Raw genomic sequence first — 22046 nt, forward strand, 5'->3', positions numbered from 1 at the left:
ATGGTTATCGAGCTCTGTGCACAGACTGGGTATCAAACGCAATCCTAAAAAAGGACCCGGTGCTTTGGACAGCTTATTTTATGGATGCTCTTTGAACAAGTGGTGAAGAATAGGGCAATACCGCTTTCCTGGAGGGCAGCCAGCCATTATTGTTCTGATACTTAAAGGGCAACGGGGCAGATCCTAAAAGTTATTGCCCTTTTGGATGTAGCAGGACAAATGTTTGCTTCCCTGGTGCTGCAACGGTTGTCGGACTGGATCGAGGTAGCTAAGCAAAGTGCCATCTTTCAGGGTTTGGCAAGGGAATGGGGACAAGCTTGACTTAAAGGTAGAGCCCTTCAAAAGAAATCAAAAATATACTTGGCTTTCATCATTTTGGCCCAATCGTTTGACAATGTAGACTGGCTATTTCTATGGGCAAAAATCTTGAACTGGAGCTGTTAAAAAGATCTGCTGGAGACAATCGTGGCCTTATACCTCGACCTCCCTGAGAGTGAGACTGAATGCTGCAGGTTCTCTCTCCGGGCCCTGGGAGATGCCCATATTTAAGGGACTAAAACAAGGTTTCCCTCTAGCACCTGCATTGTTTAATCTGTTTATTTCAGATGTCGAAGACACAAGGCAGGCGAGATGTTTCTCCCCTCGGATTGAATAAAGGTTGATAAGCTGGATGTTGTATGCCGACGACTTGGTCCTTTTGGACCAAACTGCGATTAGTCTGCAGCGCCAGCATGATAAGTTGAATGACTTTGTCCCGAAAAATGGCTTGGCGATTACGCACTAAAATACCAAGTGCTTATACTTCAGTCAAGCTACATGAAGCAGAAGGGATGCTTTATTTGGCGATTGAAGGAGGATCGAAAGGAACGTGTTGAAACTTTCAGATATTTGGGAATATGTGTCAACTCAAGCTTGGCCGACTCTCTGAGTGAGAGAGCCCTGGGAATGAAAGCAAAAAAACTTGGCAACTCAGGGTGGGATATGGCATATGAAATGTGAACGCTTTTCTATACTTCCATTACTGCAGTTTTATAAATTAAAGGTGATCGCTGTTCTTACTTGCGGAACTGAATCCTTATTGTTCCTACCATATGATCTATAGCCAATTGTGAAGGGTATTTTCTGGAAGGGAAGTCCTTGGACTGACAGAGTTGATCCCAGTCCAGGTTGTACGCTATGAACTTGGCCTATTGTCCCTAAGAGCCATGGTATGTTGCAATGCGTTGGCTCTGTGTCGAAAGTGTTTAATGGGAAATGTTTCCACGATGTTCCAAATTTTGAAAAACGTATTAAATATCGCTGGAGAAATGATATTAGCTGATTGGGGGAAGTCTTGCAAAGCTATGTTGGCTAAATGAAGTGTGACGGAGTATGATTTGGTTGCAGATCCGGACATGGTTAAGGTGAAATTGTAGAACGAGGACTGGATTTGCACACATGATGAGGCAAAGAAGTTCAGCATGTGGTAAAACCGTATGGTTCAGTTCCCAGGTATCTGAACAAATTTCCGAATAGTTACTATAGAAACCAGTTCCTTAGACTACGGATGAATTTATGTCAAAAGAGGCCTTAGCTTCCCAGATTGGGACTGGGCTAAAGGACTTCACTTTAAAAAAAAAAAGTTCTTTTAGTGGTTTTAAACATAACATTACATACTTCAACAACGCGCCATGGGGTGCTCGGCCTCCCCCGCCAGTTAAGTACAAGGATTTACAGCATGCATGTGATGGTATAACAAGGTTGAACAGTGCAGTCACCAAAGCAGTAAAGGGTTTGCTAACATTTTAGCAGGTATCATGGATCGTATGGTAGAGTTCAGTCTGATGCGGCTAATAAGTGGTTGATATAGGGGCTCCATATGTCCGGGGGTCTTGCGTGTAAGGGCAAGGTCTTGATGAAGTTCGATTTGATGTCCTGGCTGTATGTCAACTCTTGTAGCTAGGGTTGCAATGTGGGAGGGCGGTCCCATCCCCAGGTCATGGCCACTCCAATGTGCCAATACCAGTAGTACGCCGGTCAATCTCCTCACTGATATATGCACGTTGTTCGTGTAACCTAACACCACTACTTTAGGGTCTCGGTCAAGGTGCTCATTGATTATTGAAGAGGTCCGTTCCATTACTGCTTTCCAAAAGTGGTTAATTGTTGGGCATTCTCATGCTAAATGTAGGAACTCTGCTGGGGTTGTGCCGCACCGTTCACATGCTGCTGTCATGGTTAAATGTTGTTTGTGCAGTCTCGCTGGTGTGTTTTATAACTGGTGTATGAAATTAAAGTGCATCAGCTTATCAAGAGTTTAGGGATGCTTTCTGTGTCTGTCTCAGGATGTAGGGCCATTCCTCATCTGGTATCACGACCCCCAGTGATTTTTCCCATCTCGTCTTTGGGGTTATTGGCTGTACAGCGGTGTCTGACAAAACGCTTTTATAAATAGTGGATACTAGCCTGCCTTCTCCCTGTGACTGGGCCACTCCATGTAGGAGTTGCCATGTGGGTGGTTGGGCCGGCTATGTTTGACGTAGTGACTGGAGTGTGTGTCTGAGTCAGAAGTATATGAATAAATCTAAGGCCGAGTTTGCGCTGCAGTCTCGCATTTGCTGGAGTGTTATGAACTTCCCTTCAATTAACATGTCGTTTAGTTTGTCAATCTGTAGTTTACTGACCCATTGGAGGTATGCCTTTTCTGCGGTGAGTGGTATCCCTGGAATTAATCTTGCTGGGATGAGGGGGGAGAACCTGAATGCAACGTTGCTCCTTCGAGCCATTTTTTCTCCAAATTTCATATGCGGAGTGCACTATATTTAAGGTGGTCAGTGATACCTGGATTTCACCTATGAAGGCTGTGCGCAGTAGATTGGGGGTTATCGGGGCCTGTTCGATTTGGAAATGTGGTCGGATATTTTGGGTAGCATACCAGTGTTCCAGAAATTGTGCTGTGTTATCGACATTAAGCAACCATATCGGTCTGTACAAGGGGCATTCTTCAGGGGGTTTCCCTGCTTTATGCAGCAGGATTACGTTCACCTCACCAAGTGTGGGGTGGCAGGCAGCTTTGTTCCAAGGCTTCTGTGTATACTAACAGTAGGATTGGTGCTAGGGTCTGGGCAATTGAATTCCCCAGTTAGACTGTCGGGGCCTGGGGCTTTGGTGCTAATGAGTTCTTGTATCGTTGCTAGTATCTCTTCAAGCATAATTGGTTTAACGATTCTCTACGGTCACCCTCCGCCCAGTATAGCTCTGTTTCTTCTAGGTACTGCCAAAGAGTTTCTGGGTTATCTGAGTGGAGGTGTACAGGACCTGGTAAAAGGTGCAGTAGACTTCTGCTATTTCGTCCTCCGTGTGGACCAAGGTGCCATGGGGGTTATGGACTGCCGCCAATACCCTTGCCAGGAGGGCTCCTGGCCTTCGGCCTTCACCGTATTGCTGTATACGGTGACCGTGTGCCAAGAATTCTCTCTGTCAACTTTGGCCCTGAACTTGTCTAGTTCTTCTCTAAGGCGGGCCAAGGAATGGGGATCGTTCAGAGTGGCATATGTATGATCCAGTTCCTTTAGGCGTGTCTTATTTTCGGCTAGTTCACTCCTAATAGTTTTCAGTATCCCGTTCTCCTTGGCCATGCAAACCCCTCTAATATAACATTTTAATGTTTCCCAAAGTGTTCCGCTGGATGATACGGAGTTCTGGTTGATGGCCAAAAAGGACGTGAATTCAGCCTGGAGTTCATGGGCAAACACCTGGTCCTGAAGTGCACCCGATTTTAAATCTCCATTTGGGTCTATTTTTCTTATTGTCCGTGAGGGCGCACTCCAGGGTAACAGGGGAGTGGTCGGATAGCGTTCTCCGGAGTACAGACTCCCCCTCTTCCCCCCCCCCCCCCATTGGAACCCTCCATTCCGAGACACCAGCAGATAGTCTAGCCGTGAGCTAGTGTTGTGGACCCAGGAATGGAAGGTGAAATCCTGTTTGTCTCTATGACTAAGCCTCCATGCTTCGACCAGGTTGAAGGCTCTACAAATCTCTTGAATTTAGAGGCTCGCCTTGGTGGGCGTGCTTGCAGGTGTCTGTGATTTGTCCCATTTGGGGCCTAATGTGGTATGTAGGTCTCCACCCCATATGATCACAGCTGTGTCCAGGCCTCCAGATAAGGTGCGTACTAGGCCTTTTTACGCATGAAAATCTTGTAAGTATGACAACTTTATTATTTTCCTGCGTACATTTACACACAAGTTTAGAGCAGAGGGCAGTGCAAAGGTCAGGTTACTTGACACAAAACAGAACGCTTCTTTTCATTTTTATCTACATGGCTGTAATTGCAAGCCATGGATAAAAGCCTCTGAAACAGAATGTATTTCTCTGAAGCCTTTCAACAAAAGAAACTGCACACTGTGATAAAAGGAAAGGTTTATTTCCATTCAGCTTCTGCTGTGTTGATGCTCATAGAGCAAAGAGAAGCACAGTGCATATTTATTTTCCCAGCATTTTAGGATTGTATAATTAAGATGGAAAACTAAGTTGCAATTGAGAATTTATATTTTGTAAAACCTTGTTTTTTTCTTCCAGTGACACAAACCAGTATTGCACAATTGTATCAGTTCCTGTGCTGTGTGCATAATCATGCAGAGGCAGATCATGTTTACACTTAATTTACACTCCAATTTTATAGAAAGAGTGTGTAAAATGATGACTATGCACAGTCTAGTTTACATCCATTCAACCTTGCAGTCAATGGGGTACATTACTGTAAATGGTCAGTGGCAGCAGCATCTTTGGTCAAGGGTGGGCGAATGTCATTGCACCAATCACAGGTGTTCTAGCCTCGCAAATCTTCAGACTACAATTAAAACATCCAAAACCTGACTCTCTAGAAAAGTGCAAGCACTGTTCAAAAACAAAAACGAAAGTTACATTTGTAATTGAAATAGAGACTCAGCCAAACCTGTCCTTGTGATAATCCAGATAGGTATTTAACTTTATGTAGCGCTTCATACATGGTTTGTCAAACATCTAGGCACTGCGATTATTATACCTCAGTTGACCGACCTCTGAAGGATGTTAGCCAATAATATAGATCAGCCAGTTGAGCACTCGTTGCTGCGATCTGTGCGTGAACTGTAGTTTGCGGGTTCGATAAAGGAGTGCCGACTTCGGTTTGGTGGTAATTGTGATAAATATGTTATATGTACATTGCTTTGCCAAAAGCGCTATATAAATAACCAGTTGACCATGAGATTAGACATCGAATTTAGCATGGAGTCCTTGCCTCTCTGCACTGTTGTATCATAACATTGGAATACCATTAGGTAGTAATAGCTCCAGGAAATGAGGACTTTCATTAAACATCAAAAGACAATTCTGCTAGTGAACCTCAAAACACAATACAATTCATGTTTGCTTTTCTATGTAATTTGGCTAGGTTTTTGTGTTTTCAACATTTAAATATATACAGGAGAGATCAAATGGCCAGATGTACTGAAATAATGAAAGGTGTATTCTGTTACAATGCAGAAAGCTAGTAATGATTGCCATGCAGTTTTTGCACACGTTGGCTGGATGTCACATACATTTTACTCTCTTGCAATAGAGAAAAGTCATTTTTACTCTCTTAAAATCACATTTACTCTCAAAGTTTAAAAATAGGGAGTAAAATACTCTCACCTCAAAATCTTATCTGGCGCACTGGGTGTGTCCACACCCAGTCAAAAGTGTTTGCTCCGTTTATGTTGGGGGCCATAGGAGTTCACCAGGACGGTTTTGATGCCTTCAAGTACCCCACGAATGAGGAGTGATCTGCCTTCTTTGTCTCTGGCTACTGACAATAGCCTGAACCTCACTTTCTTGTTTGTTAGTATGGCTACCCCCCGGCGTAAGATGAATAGGATGAGTAGTACCTGTGGCACCCCCAGTCAGTTGCTCAGTGGAAGGGAGGAGGTGGGTTTCTTGTATGAAGGCGATGTCAATATTGTGTCTCGAGGTATTGGGATACTTTCCGGGTTTTGGCTGGGTTATTGCCCCCTCTAATATTCCATGTCGCTAGCTTGAATGAATCGGATTGCTTTTGTTCTTGTTAAGGATGTGTGCGTGTTGGCTAGATGCTGTCACGACCCTCACCCAAAACCCCCTCTGGTACACCCATTGGCCAGGCAGAGTCAGGACTCGGGCCTTTAGAGCCTGGCATCCTCTTCAAAAGCCCTCATGGGGCCAGTCCTGGCGCCTATGGCGCCAGGCTCATACACCATGAACAACAATGTGCTTGGGAACTACTTTATTGTATAGTCAGCCAACATGGAGGCATCCACACAGCTTGGTTCCTAAGAACCAAGCTATGCGGTCTAGTGTTTTGAGTGTGGCAGGCCTGGAACTACTTTCCCTGGTACTACTTTACTTGGGCTATATAAACCACACCCTGACTGCAGAACAAGCTTCGTGTTACTTTGTAGCTTGCAACGTGACGCTCACTGTCTCCAGCTATTCCCTCGAACGTCGGAGAAGCAGAACCTGCAAGGAGACAAAAGGAACATCATTAGCAGCAGCATCTTACCTGCAGTCTTCATCTTTAAACACTCGCAGCTACTGAGAATAGCTTCCTCGAATCTGCACGCCTCCCGGACAGAACGACCTGAAAGAGGAAGATGGAGGCATTAAAGAAAGCTGTAGAGACATTTACAAATTACGAACTGCTCAAAAGGCTAACCTGGCTGGTCGCCTCTCGGCTTTTCATGTGCCGATCCATCCAAAGCACAAGAAGTACCTGAGGTTCGCGGTTGACGACTTGCACTTTCAGTTTCGGGTCCTGCCGTTCGGATTGACCTCCGCCCCGAGGGTCTTCACCAAGCTCATGGTAGTGGTGGCAGCGCACCTCAGGAAAAGGGGGATTCATGTCTACCCCTACCTGGACGATTGGTTGATCAGGGTGCGCTCTCCTGAGCAAGCCCTGGATCATCTGTCAGTCACCTGCCACTCCCTACACAAGCTGGGCTTCTCCCTGAACTTAAAGAAGTCCCATTTGACACCAACTAAGAGGCTCCAGTGCATCGGAGCAGTGCTCGACCCGTTCCTCGGGCAGTGTTTTCCTCCCCTGGTGAGGGCTCATCACATTCAGCAGATGGTGCACAAGTTTGAACTTGCCCAGACTCTCCCAGCGTTCGAGTTCTTGAGACTGCTCGGCCTCATGGCATCCTGCATTCTTCTGGTGCCAGAGGCCAGGTTGTGGATGAGATCTTTGCAATGGGCACTCGAGCCCCAGTGGTCCCAGTCCTCCGGCAGGATGTTGGACCCTGTTCAGGTGCCGTCTTCGGTCGCCCAGGACCTTCTCTGGTGGGCCGACGAAGGCAATCTGATGAGGGGGGCTCCATTTTGGTTGCCTTGGCCGGAGGTGACGATTGTGACGGACGCATCCCTCACGGGATGGGGAGATCATGCCAACGGGTTGACAGTGGTCGTTGGTCTCTGTCGGAGTCCAGACTCCATATCAATCTGTTGGAGCTGAGGGCCGTCAGGCTAGCCCTGAAGACTTTTCTGCCGACTGTGCGAGGAAAGAATGTGCTGATCCTGACCGACAACACGGTGGCCATGCACTACCTCAACACAAAGGGGGGGCAGGGTCACTTCCTCTGTGCAAGGAGGTGATGCAGCTCTGGTTCTGGGCAATCCAGCAGGAAGTTTCGATCTCAGCAGTTCATCTGGCAGGAGACGAAAACGAGACGGCGGATGCTCTGAGCAGTCAGAGCGCGATCTCTCACGAGTGGGAGTTGGCTCAGGAGATTCTCCTGGAGATCTTTGCCCTTTGGGGGACTCCTCAAGTGGATCTCTTTGCCTCCAGTGTCAATCGGAAGCGTGAGAGGTTCTGCTCGCGGGAATTTCCTCCAAACAGAGCCTTAGGAGATGCGTTCGTGGTGGAGTAGTGATTCCCACTGCTGTACGAGTTTCCTCCAGTCCCCGTCATCCCGCTAGTACTGCGGAGGTTAGAGGTTTGGATGATCATCATTGCTCCGGCGTGAGCCCGGAGGACGTGGTACCCGGACCTTCTCGACTTGTCCATCTGCCCTCCACGTCGTCTTCCCAACCGAGACGATCTGCTCTCACGGGAGGGGGGGGTCAGGTTCTCCATCCAGAGGTCAGGTCCCTCAACCTTCACGCTTGGTTTCTGAAAGGTTGAGGTATAAGGATTGGGACCTCCCTGAAGACGTGATGGAAGTGTTGCTTTTCAGCCAGAAGGCCCGCAACAAAGTCCCTGTACCGTTGCCTTTGGAGAAAGTTCTGCGACTGGTGCAGGGTTAAGAATGTGGATTCTTTTGCATGTGAAGTTCCCATGGTTCTGTCTTTTTTGCTTTCTTTGGCCCACAGGGGCCTGCAAGTGGGTACCATTAAAGGTTACCTGGCAGCGCTGTCCATATTTAAGCGCTCGTCGGACGAGTGTTCCCATTTCAAAATTCCTTTTATTTTCTCAGTTTCTGAAAGGACTCACTAATGTGTTCCCTCCGTCACCTTTCCAGGTGCCCGGTTGGGATTTGAACCTTGTTCTCAAGTTTCTGATGAGTGCTCTGTTTGAGCCTTTGCATTCATGCCCTTTGAGACTGTTAACTCAAACTGTATTTTTAGTTGCGGTCACTTCCACTTCAGTTAAGCCGCCCTTCACTGTGTTTCATAAGGACAGGGTTGTCCTTAGAGTTCGTCCTTCTTTTCTTCCGAAGGTGGTGTCGGAATTTCCTTTAGGCCAGAAGATTGTTCTTCCGGCATTTTATCCTCCTCCACATCCTGGTAATGAAGAGGAGAGGCTCCATAGGCTTGATCCTAGGAGAGCGTTAAGCTTTTATATTTCACGCATGTCCCGGGTCAGAGTGGACGATCAGCTCTTTATTGGTTACGCTGGAAAGCGTTCCGGACAGGCTGTGACGAAACAGAATTTGTCTTGCTGGGTTATTTTGGCTATCTCTGAGTGTTACCGCTTGGCGGGTAAGGACCCACTGGTCGGCTTACGGGCCCATTCTACCAGGGATATGGCTGCCTCTACTGCCCTGCAGAGAGTTGTTCCTATTCGCAACATCTGTGATGCAGCCACCTGGGCTTCGGTACATAATTTTGTATGTCACTATTCCCTCGCTTCCATCCGGGGGCAGGATCTGGCCTTTGGCAAAGCGGTCCTTTAGTCCGCAATTTGATTGGGCATGCTAAATTTCTGTTTTCTAAATTCTTTTCCAAACTCCTTGCATTGGTACTGCTTTGGGGGTCTCTCTCATAGATATGGAATACGTTGGAGGACCCAATCCCCTCGAAGAACAAGTTACTCTCTTACCTGGTAATGTTCTTTCGATGGGATGGTCCGATGACGTATTCCATATCGCTCCCTCCCTACCTTCCCGGCTATATAATTTCTTATGCGATTGCAGCTTACGTTCCCGCAAGGCTTTGTGTGTCAGACTGGCAGAAGACTGGTGGCACACGTTCTGGGAAAAAACTGAGGCTACGGGCGTTGTGCGTCTTACTTATAACATCCAGTGACGTCGGCCGTCGGAGTAGGTCCTCGAGAGCAGTGTATCGACGTCATCGACGCAGGACGCAGACGCCGAAGAGTTTCCGAAGCAGCACAGCTGTGGTGATTACTGTCATAGGTATGGAATCTGTCGCCAGACCATCCCATCGAACATTACCAGGTACGAGAGTAACTTGTTCGCCTCATCCCCTGCAGTTATATCCGCAAAGATGTGGGCGACGGTGTCCTTCAAATCGGCATCTAATATTGATTCCGGAAGGTTTCTTAACCGTATATTGGAGCATCTCGATCTATTCTCGAGGTCCTTGCACTGTATTTCGAGGTTGTGTGTGAGCCTGGCCAAATCCTCTAGAGTGGTATCAGACTGCTTGCTTTCTTTACCATGTCAATTCCTGGATCGCCCACTCATTGGAGTCCACCTGCTCCCCAAGGGAAGTGTTGTCTTTTCTGAAATCGGATAAAGATTGCCTTATCTCAGCAGAGAAGGTAGAAAACTGTGCCTGAAATGAGGCAAGAAACTTCCTGGAAGCTTGTTGCAAAGTCTTCATTGGAGGTAGCCGTTTCTGCATGAGCGTTGCTGACTTCTTTGTCAGAGTAGCTGTGGCTATATTTCCAGATGTAGGTGTCTTCTGGCCCAGTGCCCACAAACGTTGTAGGGGGTTTATCGGGGTTTTGGTGTTCCCTGCGTAGGCGGTGGTCTTTTTGCCTCTTGGCATGTGATGGGCTGGATACTATGCCACCTGATCCCAATTTGTTCTGCAGAAAATCTGTTTATATCTGAGGAGTCAGTCCACACTTGTTAAATAGTCTAGCCCACATCCACAGCGAGCGGGAAGGCAACTGGTGCGTTACCTCTTTAAATGTCACTCAAAAATCATGCCAGTTCAATTGCAGGTGTCTCTTTTTACTGGGCGTGGGATCTAGTTGTCCTCTGTTGTGCTTGGTGTTGAAAAGGCAAGTCCTGAGTGGTTTGCTTGCACCCCCCACCTCCCCTCCCAATGTTGGATCTGTATGATGGGTACCCAGGGGGGCGGAGAGCTTTTCTTTGCAGAGGCTGGGTGGCCACAGCAATTAAATTCGCCCAGGCTTCAAGGTGGTTGACGCCTTGTTGAGATGCAACAGTATATCTCAATGTTAACGATATTGTCTTATCCTATATTGATTTTGAAATATATCTATATCTCCAACTTGATATATTGCCCAGCTCTAACTGATAGCTTAAGCAGTCGGGCACTGTATGACTGAAAATAACCCTGGTGCCGCTATTTCCTATTGTCAAACAACAACTTAATCGAATTCCCATGGCAAAGTGAGGAAATCTGTCTATACACATTCACTGTCCATTATTGGAGGTCCATGTTGCCTATTTGAGTTTCGGCTCTAGGGGTAAATGTTAATTACAACACCCCAGCCTTCTTCAGGGCAGCCATTTCCTTTGTCAAGGAATGGATCATTGTATAATCATGTCTTTCGAAGTAAACCAAAAAGCATAATTACTAAACACTCATTGCCAATCTACCTGGTGACAAAGCAATTCACTTATGCCAACTGACCTTCTAAATGCTGCAGTTACAACTTATTTTCCAATGTGAGAAGTACTATATCTGTTTTTATTCTCTGTAAAGGTTTTCTTATAACCATATACAATAAAAAATAAAAAAAGTACTTATGAAGCGGATCCGTCACAAATCGCCCTCGGGAGCACCACTGCCAAGGAACCAAAACATAAAGGGCCCACCGACTACGATTTGTAGATCTATGCCGAATTAGAAATGCCTTCTAGCGGAGAGCAAAAAGGTCAAACAAAAGGATGCCCACTTAATAAAAAGCACAGCACACTCGTACTAGCATGGATGCCGTTGGCCATCAAAATCCTCCCACGCGCCATTAGGGACACTGCCTTCCCCCTTTCGCAGCATGACTGTTGTTTCTAGGCACGGCTAAAGATGTGAACATCCATCCAATTCTAATGCCAGCAAGCTAACTGTGCTGACTCATCGAATAATGCATTGCCAACTCGAAGATCTCTTATACTGATACAGTTGCAAAAGAGGGCACTCAAAAATCAGAACATAAAACATCATGCAGCCGAGCACAGTAGGTAAGAGAAAAGTTTCATGTCTTTTTTTAATTTATTTTCACATCACAGCAAAAGCACTTGTGCTCTCTCTCCCTCTTAACAAACCCACCACTTGGCTTAATTTCAGGTCTGCCAGAGCACCTGAAGACTATGCAAATGACAGTGTTGCGCGTTATCTATCCCACTAACATAACCTAAAGTGTTAACCCTTCTGTATTGCCATGGAAGGCTGAAAAAATGGTCTGGGGAATTGGCCACTTCAAGTCCAGTGGGCTGGTTAATTCGAACCCTTCCAGCCATAAACCTTCTGTATTTCTTACATTTTCCTCAGAAGAGGTTTCGCAGCAGCCTCTATATAGTGGTAGGACTGTGCAGTGAATAAAATACAGCTCCTTGGGTTTACTGGCTGGTGTACAATGCAACCACTACAAAATATGTTCACAGTAAAAATGGTGCAATATTCAGTATTCCTCAATCCTGATAATGGCTTCTTGGCGTGCTTACAATGTTGCAAATAAAAAACGTGGTACAATATGTGCTGTTACATCTGCATGACTCGTGCTCTAATGGGGGGGACCAACCATTTGACCTTTGACGCCCTGGATTTCCATTGTGTATGTTGTGTGTCCTTACTCCTTTTGAGGTTTGATAAGTCCTGCCCAACCGCTGTTGGTGAGAGGTGATACTGGTGCATTGTCTTGCAGTGTAGTTGACATTGCCTTCCAAGTCTTGGGCTCAAAGCTGGTGATAGTGTGTCATAAATTCTATATCTATCTTGTGATTTTTGTCTTTTAGATTAAGCATCTTCAAGTACTTGCACTCCCATGTTATTCTGCTTGTGGTATTTGCGAGGGCCTCTTTCAGTACTATCACTGACCAATATTGCAGTATGTGCCCTTTCTTTGTGAAGTTACACACTGGTGTTTGTTTGTTCATGGTGATATAGCCAAATAGGTTCCTCTTTTTATGCGATTCCTGGCACGTTTGACCTAAAGTGTATATGTTGGGGTGTAATGGGACCCTCGTTTTTGTTATAGGGGAGCCTGTGTCATGAGGGTGAACTTAACAGGACATATGTATACAGGACTAAGGCTACCCCTCCCTTTTGACACATACAGGTGTTAGTTACCACACATTTAACAGATATTGGTATTTAATCTGTACATGTATTGCAACAGATCACCACAGTTGCATTTCACAAAAATTCTTTATTTTTAAAGTTTTCTATAATAATACCTACAGAAGGTATTTGGCATATCTAGACATGAGGTAACACATTTGGGCTGCACGATTTCTTTTCGTGCCCACGATGGTTCATCGTATATTTACAAACATGTCTCATTGATTTTGATATGGCTAGACACTGTGCGGGGGTTGGTACTTCATGACTTAGGTGTATGGACATTATTGCTATACACTTATCTAGTCGACACCTTTTATTATCTAGTCGCCACCTTTTTAGTGTTTCTAGCATGAACAAGGAATCACTGCAACTGTGCTGATCTGTTGCAATGCATGTACAGATTAAATACCAATATCTCTTAAATGTGTGGTAACTAACACCTGTAAGTGTCAAAAGGGAGGGGTAGCCTTAGTCCTGTATACATATGTCCACGTTTCACCTACATACGTTCCTTAAGGGCATTTAATGCATTTGATGTAAACAACAATGTTCGATCTGCAATTGTTTGGCTCTGCTGGGCTGTTCTGGCAGGTTTGGAGCAGACATTTTACATTGCCTAACATTGCCATGGGTATGCTCCTGATATAATTTGTTCTTGTTCTAACGTAAATGCAATTCTGGTCAGATAGTGCTAGGTTTCTCGGTTGCCATTATGCAATTATGGGAGCTTTTTTAAAAACCCTCCCCACTCACCATCCTTCCCGTGTAGGTTGTGGGTTCTTAACAATCCTATTTAGTTGTGAGTGCTCAGAAAATGTATTCCTTCTGCCTTTCCACTGTCTCTGTATTCGTTCTGCCTTTCTACTGTCTCTGTATTTTAACATATTGTTTTAGTATTTTCAATACATAATCAAATTCCCTGTCAATTGTTCTCACTGAGTGACCCATGTTCAAGAATGTTGTGCAGTTAATGATTACATAGTCCTAACACTGCATATAGGCTTCAAAACACACCTCTAGATTATGTGTGAGGTACATGCAAAACACCCCCCCACTTTACAATTTTGTGTTTATCAATTTTTTTTCAGTATGTTTCCAAAAGAACCTGAATAATTTTTCGAGTTTGTGGCCCATTTTAAGACTGTGTAACCAACACAATACATAGTTTCCAATAGTGTTATGCATAAGGTGTGCTTTTTCTTTTTTAAAGGCATTTCCTGGCACTGCTAGATATGTGATTTTTTAGAAAACCCTATTCTTTGTTTGCCTTGCTTGCTAGATTGCTGGCTCTGTTGGACATATCCTTCCTATAGTCCTTCCATGCATGTTATTCCTTCACCCGAAAGTGAACATGTTTATATTTTCCTCTGAGAAACCAGGGCTTACTTAATGTGTGGTTTTTCTGCTACTCATTTCACTATGCAGCATTCTCTGTTGGACTTTGAAAGCTAACGCATTGTATCTTCTCTGCATAATAGTTCCAGTTAGTGTTCGTCAAATGTTTCGAAACTTGCAGTTTGTGATTAAAGGTGTTATAGATTAAGATTGTCTTATGGAGGCTTAAATGTTTTCTTTATGGAAACTGTTTATATACTCTTTTCATTGGAAGACATTTGGCCTGTCTCTTTTTCACAAAACCTTTGTTTGGCATGTGGGTGTTAAGGGAAAACACTCGAAACTGCACAACTGGGGAGAGACGCCACACATGAATTTAAATTGGACCCCTTTTATCGAATTTGGGTGGGGGGGTGTTGAGCAGATTGTATTCAAAGTGTCTATTTTAAAAGCAAAGCTGCAAGGGTTTGGGAGATGCATGTCACAAAAGCAGGAGGTTCTCCCATCTGTCACTTTCCTAAATATGCAAATTATAGATTGATTTGCTGGAGCAGTTATTACTCTTCCGCCCCCACCTATACAGTATGAAGTCGTGCCTGAATCGAGAGCGTTTTAAAATAACCTTTCCTCGGTTTTGGTGTTCTGCGGCGTGATCATGTATAATGTAAATGCCAGCAGATGTAATTAATATTTGTGCATCCCGGTACCTTTGCTATTGTAATTAAATGCTAAATGTCCACTCCGTCACAGATGAAAGTCCTTTAGGTCTGTGCGGAGCTGGTGGTGTGCCTGCTCGTTTTGAGGTTGTTCTAGAAAGGTCTTTATTTTGGAGATTTCATTGGTACATCTGCGTAGAATCAGACGGCAGAATATTATCCCTGGGGGTTATCTCCGTAGGCTGGAGTTATTAAACGGAGTGAGGAGCTAATTTATATTTATCTTCTGCTTCCAGGATTCCCCCAGAGGTTATGCAGCGAGGAACGCCGCCGCATGATGAGACGAGAGAGAAGGACTTCATTTCCCAGCCTGCGAAACTCCACATAACGGTTGTTGCTCCCAGCTTTCTGGCTAGCACAGGAGAAATCCATCTGCGCATTTTGTAATCTGGACACGGGCTCAGCCTTGGAACTCCAGTCACGCGCATAGCATGAGGATTGCACAAACCGACTAATGAGAGGGAAAATGGGCACCCAGGGCAGCCCCGTGAAGAGCTATGACTATCTGCTCAAGTTTCTGCTGGTGGGTGACAGCGACGTCGGGAAAGGAGAAATCCTGGAGAGCCTGCAGGATGGCGCATCTGAATCGCCCTACGCATACAGCAACGGTAAGTACTCGTAGCAGTTACACTATGTTGCTGCTGCGTTTACACCTCTTCATTGCTGCATAATAAAATATCCAATTTATATGTAGTAATGTTTTAGGATCTTGTTTAGACTTGACCTGTGGATCTGTTATATAAGTGTGTTGCCCGCACGTCTATGTTTGCAAAGCTGAAAAACAAAAGCTAAAATGTATATTTAGTAGAGAAATCCTTTCCTTCCCAGTCCTGCCAATATAGAAAAAAAGTCTCATGTATGTGCCGTTATCGCCACCCCAACACTATTATATCCAGTACTTACTGGTGATTTGCCCTTTCTTATTTTATTTATTTAACATTTATAGCGGCGCACAAAGCCCGTAGGCAGCTAGCTGCTAGTTAGAGATTGAGACAATTCGGACATTCTATTCAGATAAGGAAGGAACATTTTCCGAGTCAGTTAAAAAGGTAGGTTTTGAGCACATTTCTGAAGATGGGGGTAGTGGGAGTGTTCCTGAGCATGACAGCAGATACGGGAAAGCTGGACCCACCGGCTCTGTCAAGTTTGGATCTTGGTATGACGAGGTAATGGCTGTTTGGGGCACACAGGCCTGGCACGTTCTGGTGAGTCTCTGGACTAGGCAGAAAGATGCTTTGTTTGCAAAGCAATGGTGCGCGATTGATAGCACTTTAATAGGCAGCCAGTGTACCGCTCATCTTGCGTCAAAGATATGGTTGTGCTTACCCAGTTCCAATGCGGCATGAAGTGCGTTATTTTGTATGACTTGGAGCTTGTGGAGGTTCTTCTGAAGTGCTGCAAAGAAGAGCATTGCAGTAGTCCAATTTTGATCCGACAATGGCACGGGCAATGGTGAGGCGGTTGTCTTGTGAGAGAAAGTTTACTAGCGTAGATGAGTTTAGTTGCGTAGGCAGCTTTGGAGGTGATCTGATTAATTTTGGTGAAATGTTGAGGGTGGCGTCTAGGTAAAGTCCTAGAGTTTTCACAGAGGAGGAGACTGATATCTTGTGGCCGTCGATTGGGGGAAGGTTTGGAAGGCAGGGTCGAGGTTGGCGAGGCGTCCTGGGGTTCCGACGCAGAGTAGCTCTGTTTTTCGTCATTCGGACTGTCTGTTGGAGGCCATGCAGGATTGGATAGTTTCATAGATGGTGTTTAGGTTGATGGGAGACTTGTAAGTAGTTGCAGGAGAGGGGGGATGAGGTGTCATCCTTGTAGTTAGTGTAAGATATTCCCTAGGAGTCCAGGTGGCCGAATAGGGCTTTTATATAGACGTTGAGGTTGGGGGTGACACAGGAGCCTTGTGGGACACCACAGGAGATGTGGGGGGGGGTGAGGAGGGGCAGCAGTGTCGCTCATAAAGACTCTGGAGGTTCTGTCTGCAAGGAAGGAGAATATCCACTTAGCTGCTTCAGGAGAAAAGTGTCCAGATGTAATGAGGTGGTGGCAGAGGGTTGAGTGGTCGACAAGATTGAAAGCAATGGATAGGTCTAGGATCAGGATAAGGGAGAGCATGCCAGAGTCCTTTGTATCATCCAGGTGGTTCTTTAGGTCGAAGGAGGACGGTTTCAGTGACCTAACCGGACCGGAAGCTCGATTGGCGCGGATTTAGGATGGGGTGGTCTTCTAGGAATTTTTGAATATATGATTTTCAGAAGAAAGGGAAGGGTGGTAATGGGAGGGTAGTTAGTGGGAACAGTGGGTTTGAGAGTCGGTCTTTTGAGTAGAGGAGTAATTCCTGATTCTTTGAGGGGGCATGGAGCAGGAGGCATTGCCGATGGCGGTGATGAGTAGAAGTAGTGGCTCTTCACATTCTTTGATGATGGGGCTGGGCTGATGTCACCTTTGCATTGTGATGGTTCGAGACCTTGAGTAGGTTGGCGATGTCAGATTCAGAGAGGGGGTGGAAGTTGAAGGGCGGGTTGTGGGTTTCTGCTGGGGACCCAGTGGGCTGGTATTGTAGAGATTTGGTGTTGATCTTGTCTTGTAGTTGTGCGATTTTTGCCAAGGAGGACATCTTGTACATTGCTGCACCAGAGATTAGCTTTCAAGAAGGGGGCAAGGGGTTCCAGTTCTCGAAGGATTGCAAAGAGCTCACAAGAATTTGAATTAGAAGCAGCAATTGGGTATTGTAGATAGCTGCTTTGGTTGTGTGGATGGCTTGTTTGCATTCCCTAGAAAGTTCAGCAAAGTGTGTTTTATTGGCTGCAGTTGGGGCCTCGCACCAAGTGGCTTAATTCAGCACGTTTGGATGCGCAATGGGCATGGAGTTAAGGGGTGCACCATAAGTTAATGCAAGTAGTTGTTTGGGGTTTGCGATATTTCAGCGGGGCCAGGGTGTCGACTGCACTAGTGAGCAGGGAGTTTTAGAGGTCAAGTGTGTTGGTGCCAGGCGATGGCAGGGGTGGGGGGGGTTTGATTGAGCAAGGGCAGGAGACAGCCACTGGTGAGGTTGTGGTAAGAGCGCGTTAAGGTGGATGGGAGTAGGGGGTTTGGTTGGTTTGGGATGATGAAGGTGGTGCTATGATGGCTGGTCCATGGGCATGGGGAATTGCAGAGGATGGAGATGTGGTCCAGGAGCCAGTCTAGGATGCGCTGGTCCAGGACCCAGTCTAGGATGCGCACATGTGAGTGTATAGGGATGAGTATCCGTTGATGGCAGCCTCAGGCAGAGATGGTGCTTGCGATTGCAGCTGCGCTGTTATTTTTAGGGACGTTGAAACCCAGATGAGCTTGGAGCTGGATTTAAGGTTAGATGAAATTTGTTGTCTAAGGTCATCTTCAAATCTGATAGGTGGTCCCGCAGGACAGTAGATGCGATGCATGGTGAAGGAGTTAGGGCAGAGCCTGAGCTTGGCGGTGATGGAATCTGTTAGACAGGGTTGGATGTGACTCCGCTTAGTGGGATGGAATTCTTGAAGATGTGTGACTCCCCCACCATTGTCAGAGGTTCTGTCACTGCGAAGTAGGGCAGAACCTGGTGGCACTGCGATGGAGAGAGCTGGGCTGGCAGTTGGGTTCAGCCATGTTTCGGTGATGGCCAAGATGTCAATGTTGTTGTTTATTACCAGGTTAGGATATCCGGTGCGTGGGCAACTAGTGACCTGCCGTTGATCAGGGTGCCACAAAGGGGTGGTGGTGCTGGTGGTTGGGTAGTAGTATGATCTGTGGGGGTAATGTCTGGTGTGGGTATGTGGGGGGGGGAGTGGGCTAGTTGAGCGGTGGGGGACCTGAGGTTGCGGGTGTATGTTGATGGGGGAAGGGTAGCTTTGAGTGCTGAGTGTGAGGTGCAGGGTACGATCGTTGCCGAGCGAGGCTGTGTATGGGTCATGTGGGATGGTGAGAGGCCAGGAGGTAGATGCCTATTTGAGGATGGAGCAGGCATGGTGGCAGAGGTAAGTAGTATGTAGGCTGAAACATAGGTGGGTGTGCTGCACAGGTGAAATTGACAACACAGCGCAGAAAACCAGATGCGTTAGCCATGAGCTTGGACAAGGGCTTACCTTTGTTTTGATGGTGGTGCAGGGTGGGGTTGAAACTGGGTGGAGCCAGGAGAGGCGAGTGACAGCAGGCAAGGCAGGGGGCATACTTGACTGGCAGAGAGAGGCAGAGACTGGCTGCAAAGGGATGCAAAAGCCTTAAATGCTGGTCTTTAGTGTGGGCTGGCTACGCCTGCCTGTCTGCACTGGAATGTGCTGGATGGCATCCAATGGGAGCACTTCTTGCCCAGAGTAAGATGGGAGGCTGCTGAGGGACTGCAAAGCAGTGCAGCTTCTTCGGTAATGGCGGCGGCCATCTTGATGTGGTAATTTTGCGTTGGACGGTCTCTGTAGCTGGAGTTTTCACCCAGGCAGGGTGAGTTGTGCTGGGGCTCGTTCAGGCTACAGGCAGAGACTGGATATTTATCCAAGCAAGAGTATAAAGGAGGTTGCCCTTATTCAGCCAGATACTGGAAGATTAACCATTATATGGAACCACAAGACGGTATCCAAGTTTACCCAATTTGTTGCCAAAAGGTTTGTTGAAATGAATGGGGGGGTCTTTGAGGTCTTCAGCTGAGCGGGTTAACTTTGTCCATTGTATTGCTAGTGCAGCCTTGATCTTCTGGGGCATAAACTGGGTTTTGACTCTGGGGAGAAAGCGTCACCCCTTTGATAATAGGATTTAGGCCTCCAAGAAAGCCAAACGGCATGCCATCCGGGGGCTCAAGAGTCAGAGAGAACTACTGCAGAGTATCTTTTAGCTAGTAAGAAAGCTGCGCTGAACCATACAAATCTGTATAAATCCCTATTGAGTCCTACGAACAAGACTGTGTGGGTAAGGAGGCAAACATCTGGGCAAACCACAAATCTGCTTGTGGGGAGTTAATTATGGCTACGGATTCTGTTATTTCCGATGGCACCTGGGTGGCATTCTATGAGCCTAAATATTCACTTCCGGCAGATCTGGTTTATTATGAGGCCCCCAATCTGGGACCAGTGGAGCGGGGGAGGGTCACTACCTGACGACATCTCGGCAATTGATAGTCTTAAACCATCAAGGGCCCCCGGCCCGGATGATCTTCCATCCTTCCTTCTAAAGAGCTCTCCATCCCTATGGGCTACCCTTTTTAAAGCACCTTTTTGATGCGATATTTACTCACCATTTTATCCCGCCTATTTGGGTCCAGTCAATCATCATATCAATTTATAAGAAGGGAGATCCTGCTGACACTGCAAATTATGGAGCTGTTGTCTTGATTGATGCCACCTGTAAGGTATTTTCTATTCCACTCCTTGGGGACCTTGATCTTCACATTAGACAACATGGTCTTTTTTTCTAAATAAAAGGTTGGGTTTAGGAAAAATATGGGTACTCCACTCAACACTACCAACCTTGCACATCTTCTATCCAACATACACAGTAAATATGTGGGTGAGTTCTACATGGCCTCTCTTGATTTATCCAGCGCTTTCGAATGTGGGGTGAGATTCCACTTGTGGAACAAACCTCTCAGCTGGGATGTACCTAGGAAGTAGGTCCAGCTTCTGGCACTGCTCCATTCAGGCACTGTGCTCTTTGTCTTGTGGGTGGGTTGGATGCAATGCGTGCGGTCCCCCCCCCCCCATCCTTTTCAGTCGTTATGTAAGGGGATGTGGAATATCTATGGAAGGGTGAAAAATCATCAGCTAGACTAGGCAGTCTTGCAATTGATTGGTTAGCGTTTGCTAATGATTTTATCCTCTTTGACCGGCCACCTAAGGGCCTTCAACATAAATTAAATCTATTTGCTCAGTACTGTACCGTCAATAATCTAACCTCTAATGGGGTAAATCCAAAATGGTAATCTTCGCCACTGGTCGGAAGATAATTAAACGCTGTTCTTGGTATCTTGGCGGTGAGAGACTGGAACATGTGGACTCCCTTAGGTACTTGGGCTCCAATCTGAGCAATCGGTTCTCTGGTGTTATCTGGAAAGAAAGCCTACAGGGCAGGCTTGCCCCCCTGGCCTCCCAAATGAAATGTCTATATAGAAAGGTGCGCCCATTTTCTGTTTTGCCAATTCAACATTGGCTAAAGTGGAACCTCTGCTACTGTACGGCTTAGATATCTGCTTACTAGACATGGGTGATTATCTTAATGTTTTGCAAGGTAAACTGTGGAAACGGGTTTTGAGTCTTTCAACTGCTATACCTAATTGCATTATCAGCCATGAACTTTGCTTCACCTTGCTTAAGGCCTGCTATACGTGGCGTATGCTGGCTACCGATTCTAAGATCCTGTGTCCGCCATCTAACAGCCTCTTCATGGATCTGTCCTGCGTCACTAAAGAAGCTACAATTGCATCCACCCACGGTCTATGCCTGAATGATGACAAAACAGAACTCGTCATCTTTGGGATGGCTACCAACATCAGTAAACTCAGCCCCCAAATACTCTAGCTTCGATATAGATGTCATGATGCCTACCCCCGGAGCACCAGGCCAGGCCCAGCACCCCCGGGAGCAGGCATCACGCCCCCGGGTAAAAGCCCAGCGGCCCTTCATAGGGGCTCTTTGGACTCTGTCCTGGCGCCGTTGGCTCCAGGCTCATGTTGGACATCAGTCCTGGCGCCAAAGGCGCCAGGTTCATAAGGGGAAGTGTTTGGTGCACTTACCTGATGCAGACCATGCTGCACACTCACCTGATGCAGACCATGCTGCATGAAGAACCAAGCCAAATGAGGCTTAGGAGGGACTATTTTTCTGAAGGAACTATTTTGTTACTTGGGTGGGGTTGTGGAAGAATACTCACCTGGAACTTCTTCCAAGGCTATTTAAGCCACGCCCGGACAGCCACACGTGCTTCGCGTTGTTCTGCATCCCAGCAGCTGAACGCTCATCGTGTCTGCTCCTGCACCTGGACTCCAGCCACGCCCGCCTCGAACCAGGAACACCTGTAAGGAAAGAAGAGAAGAGAAAGGTGAAAACCAAGAACTTATTCAACCTTCTTACCTGCATCCGGAATCTTCTCGACAGCATTCCTGAAGGAAGACTTCCATTTAAAGCACCGCGTTGCTCGCTGCAGCGCTGCGCTTCACTCATCTGTTCCCGAGACACCGCCCGGCTCCATCGCGGCTCTCCGCACTAGTCGCCACATCTCTGCACCAAGGGGAGAGAAGAAGAGACAAAAGGTGAGCACGGGAACACAAGAGGAAGGCCGAATTCTCAGCCATAATACTTACCG

General features: G+C 46.5%; 1 protein-coding gene across 2 annotated transcripts in view; it reads left to right on the forward strand.

Annotated features, from left to right (window-relative positions):
* The window catches only part of RAB40C (RAB40C, member RAS oncogene family), a 520231-nt gene that overhangs the window by 24258 nt on the left and 473927 nt on the right, over positions 1-22046 (forward strand). The window contains exons 1-2 of one of the 2 annotated variants that reach the window (XM_069646915.1): positions 14670-14692; positions 14981-15352. In XM_069646915.1, the coding sequence (XP_069503016.1) occupies positions 15199-15352 (154 nt within the window). In that variant the 5' untranslated portion in view covers positions 14670-14692; positions 14981-15198. Of the gene's footprint in view, positions 1-14669; positions 14693-14980; positions 15353-22046 lie in introns of those variants that run through there. The other variant, XM_069646914.1, reaches the window with a different exon arrangement.

Source organism: Ambystoma mexicanum, chromosome 2q, assembly GCF_040938575.1.
Source record: "Ambystoma mexicanum isolate Mex_15411 chromosome 2q, UKY_AmexF1_1, whole genome shotgun sequence".
Lineage (NCBI taxonomy): Eukaryota > Metazoa > Chordata > Amphibia > Caudata > Ambystomatidae > Ambystoma > Ambystoma mexicanum.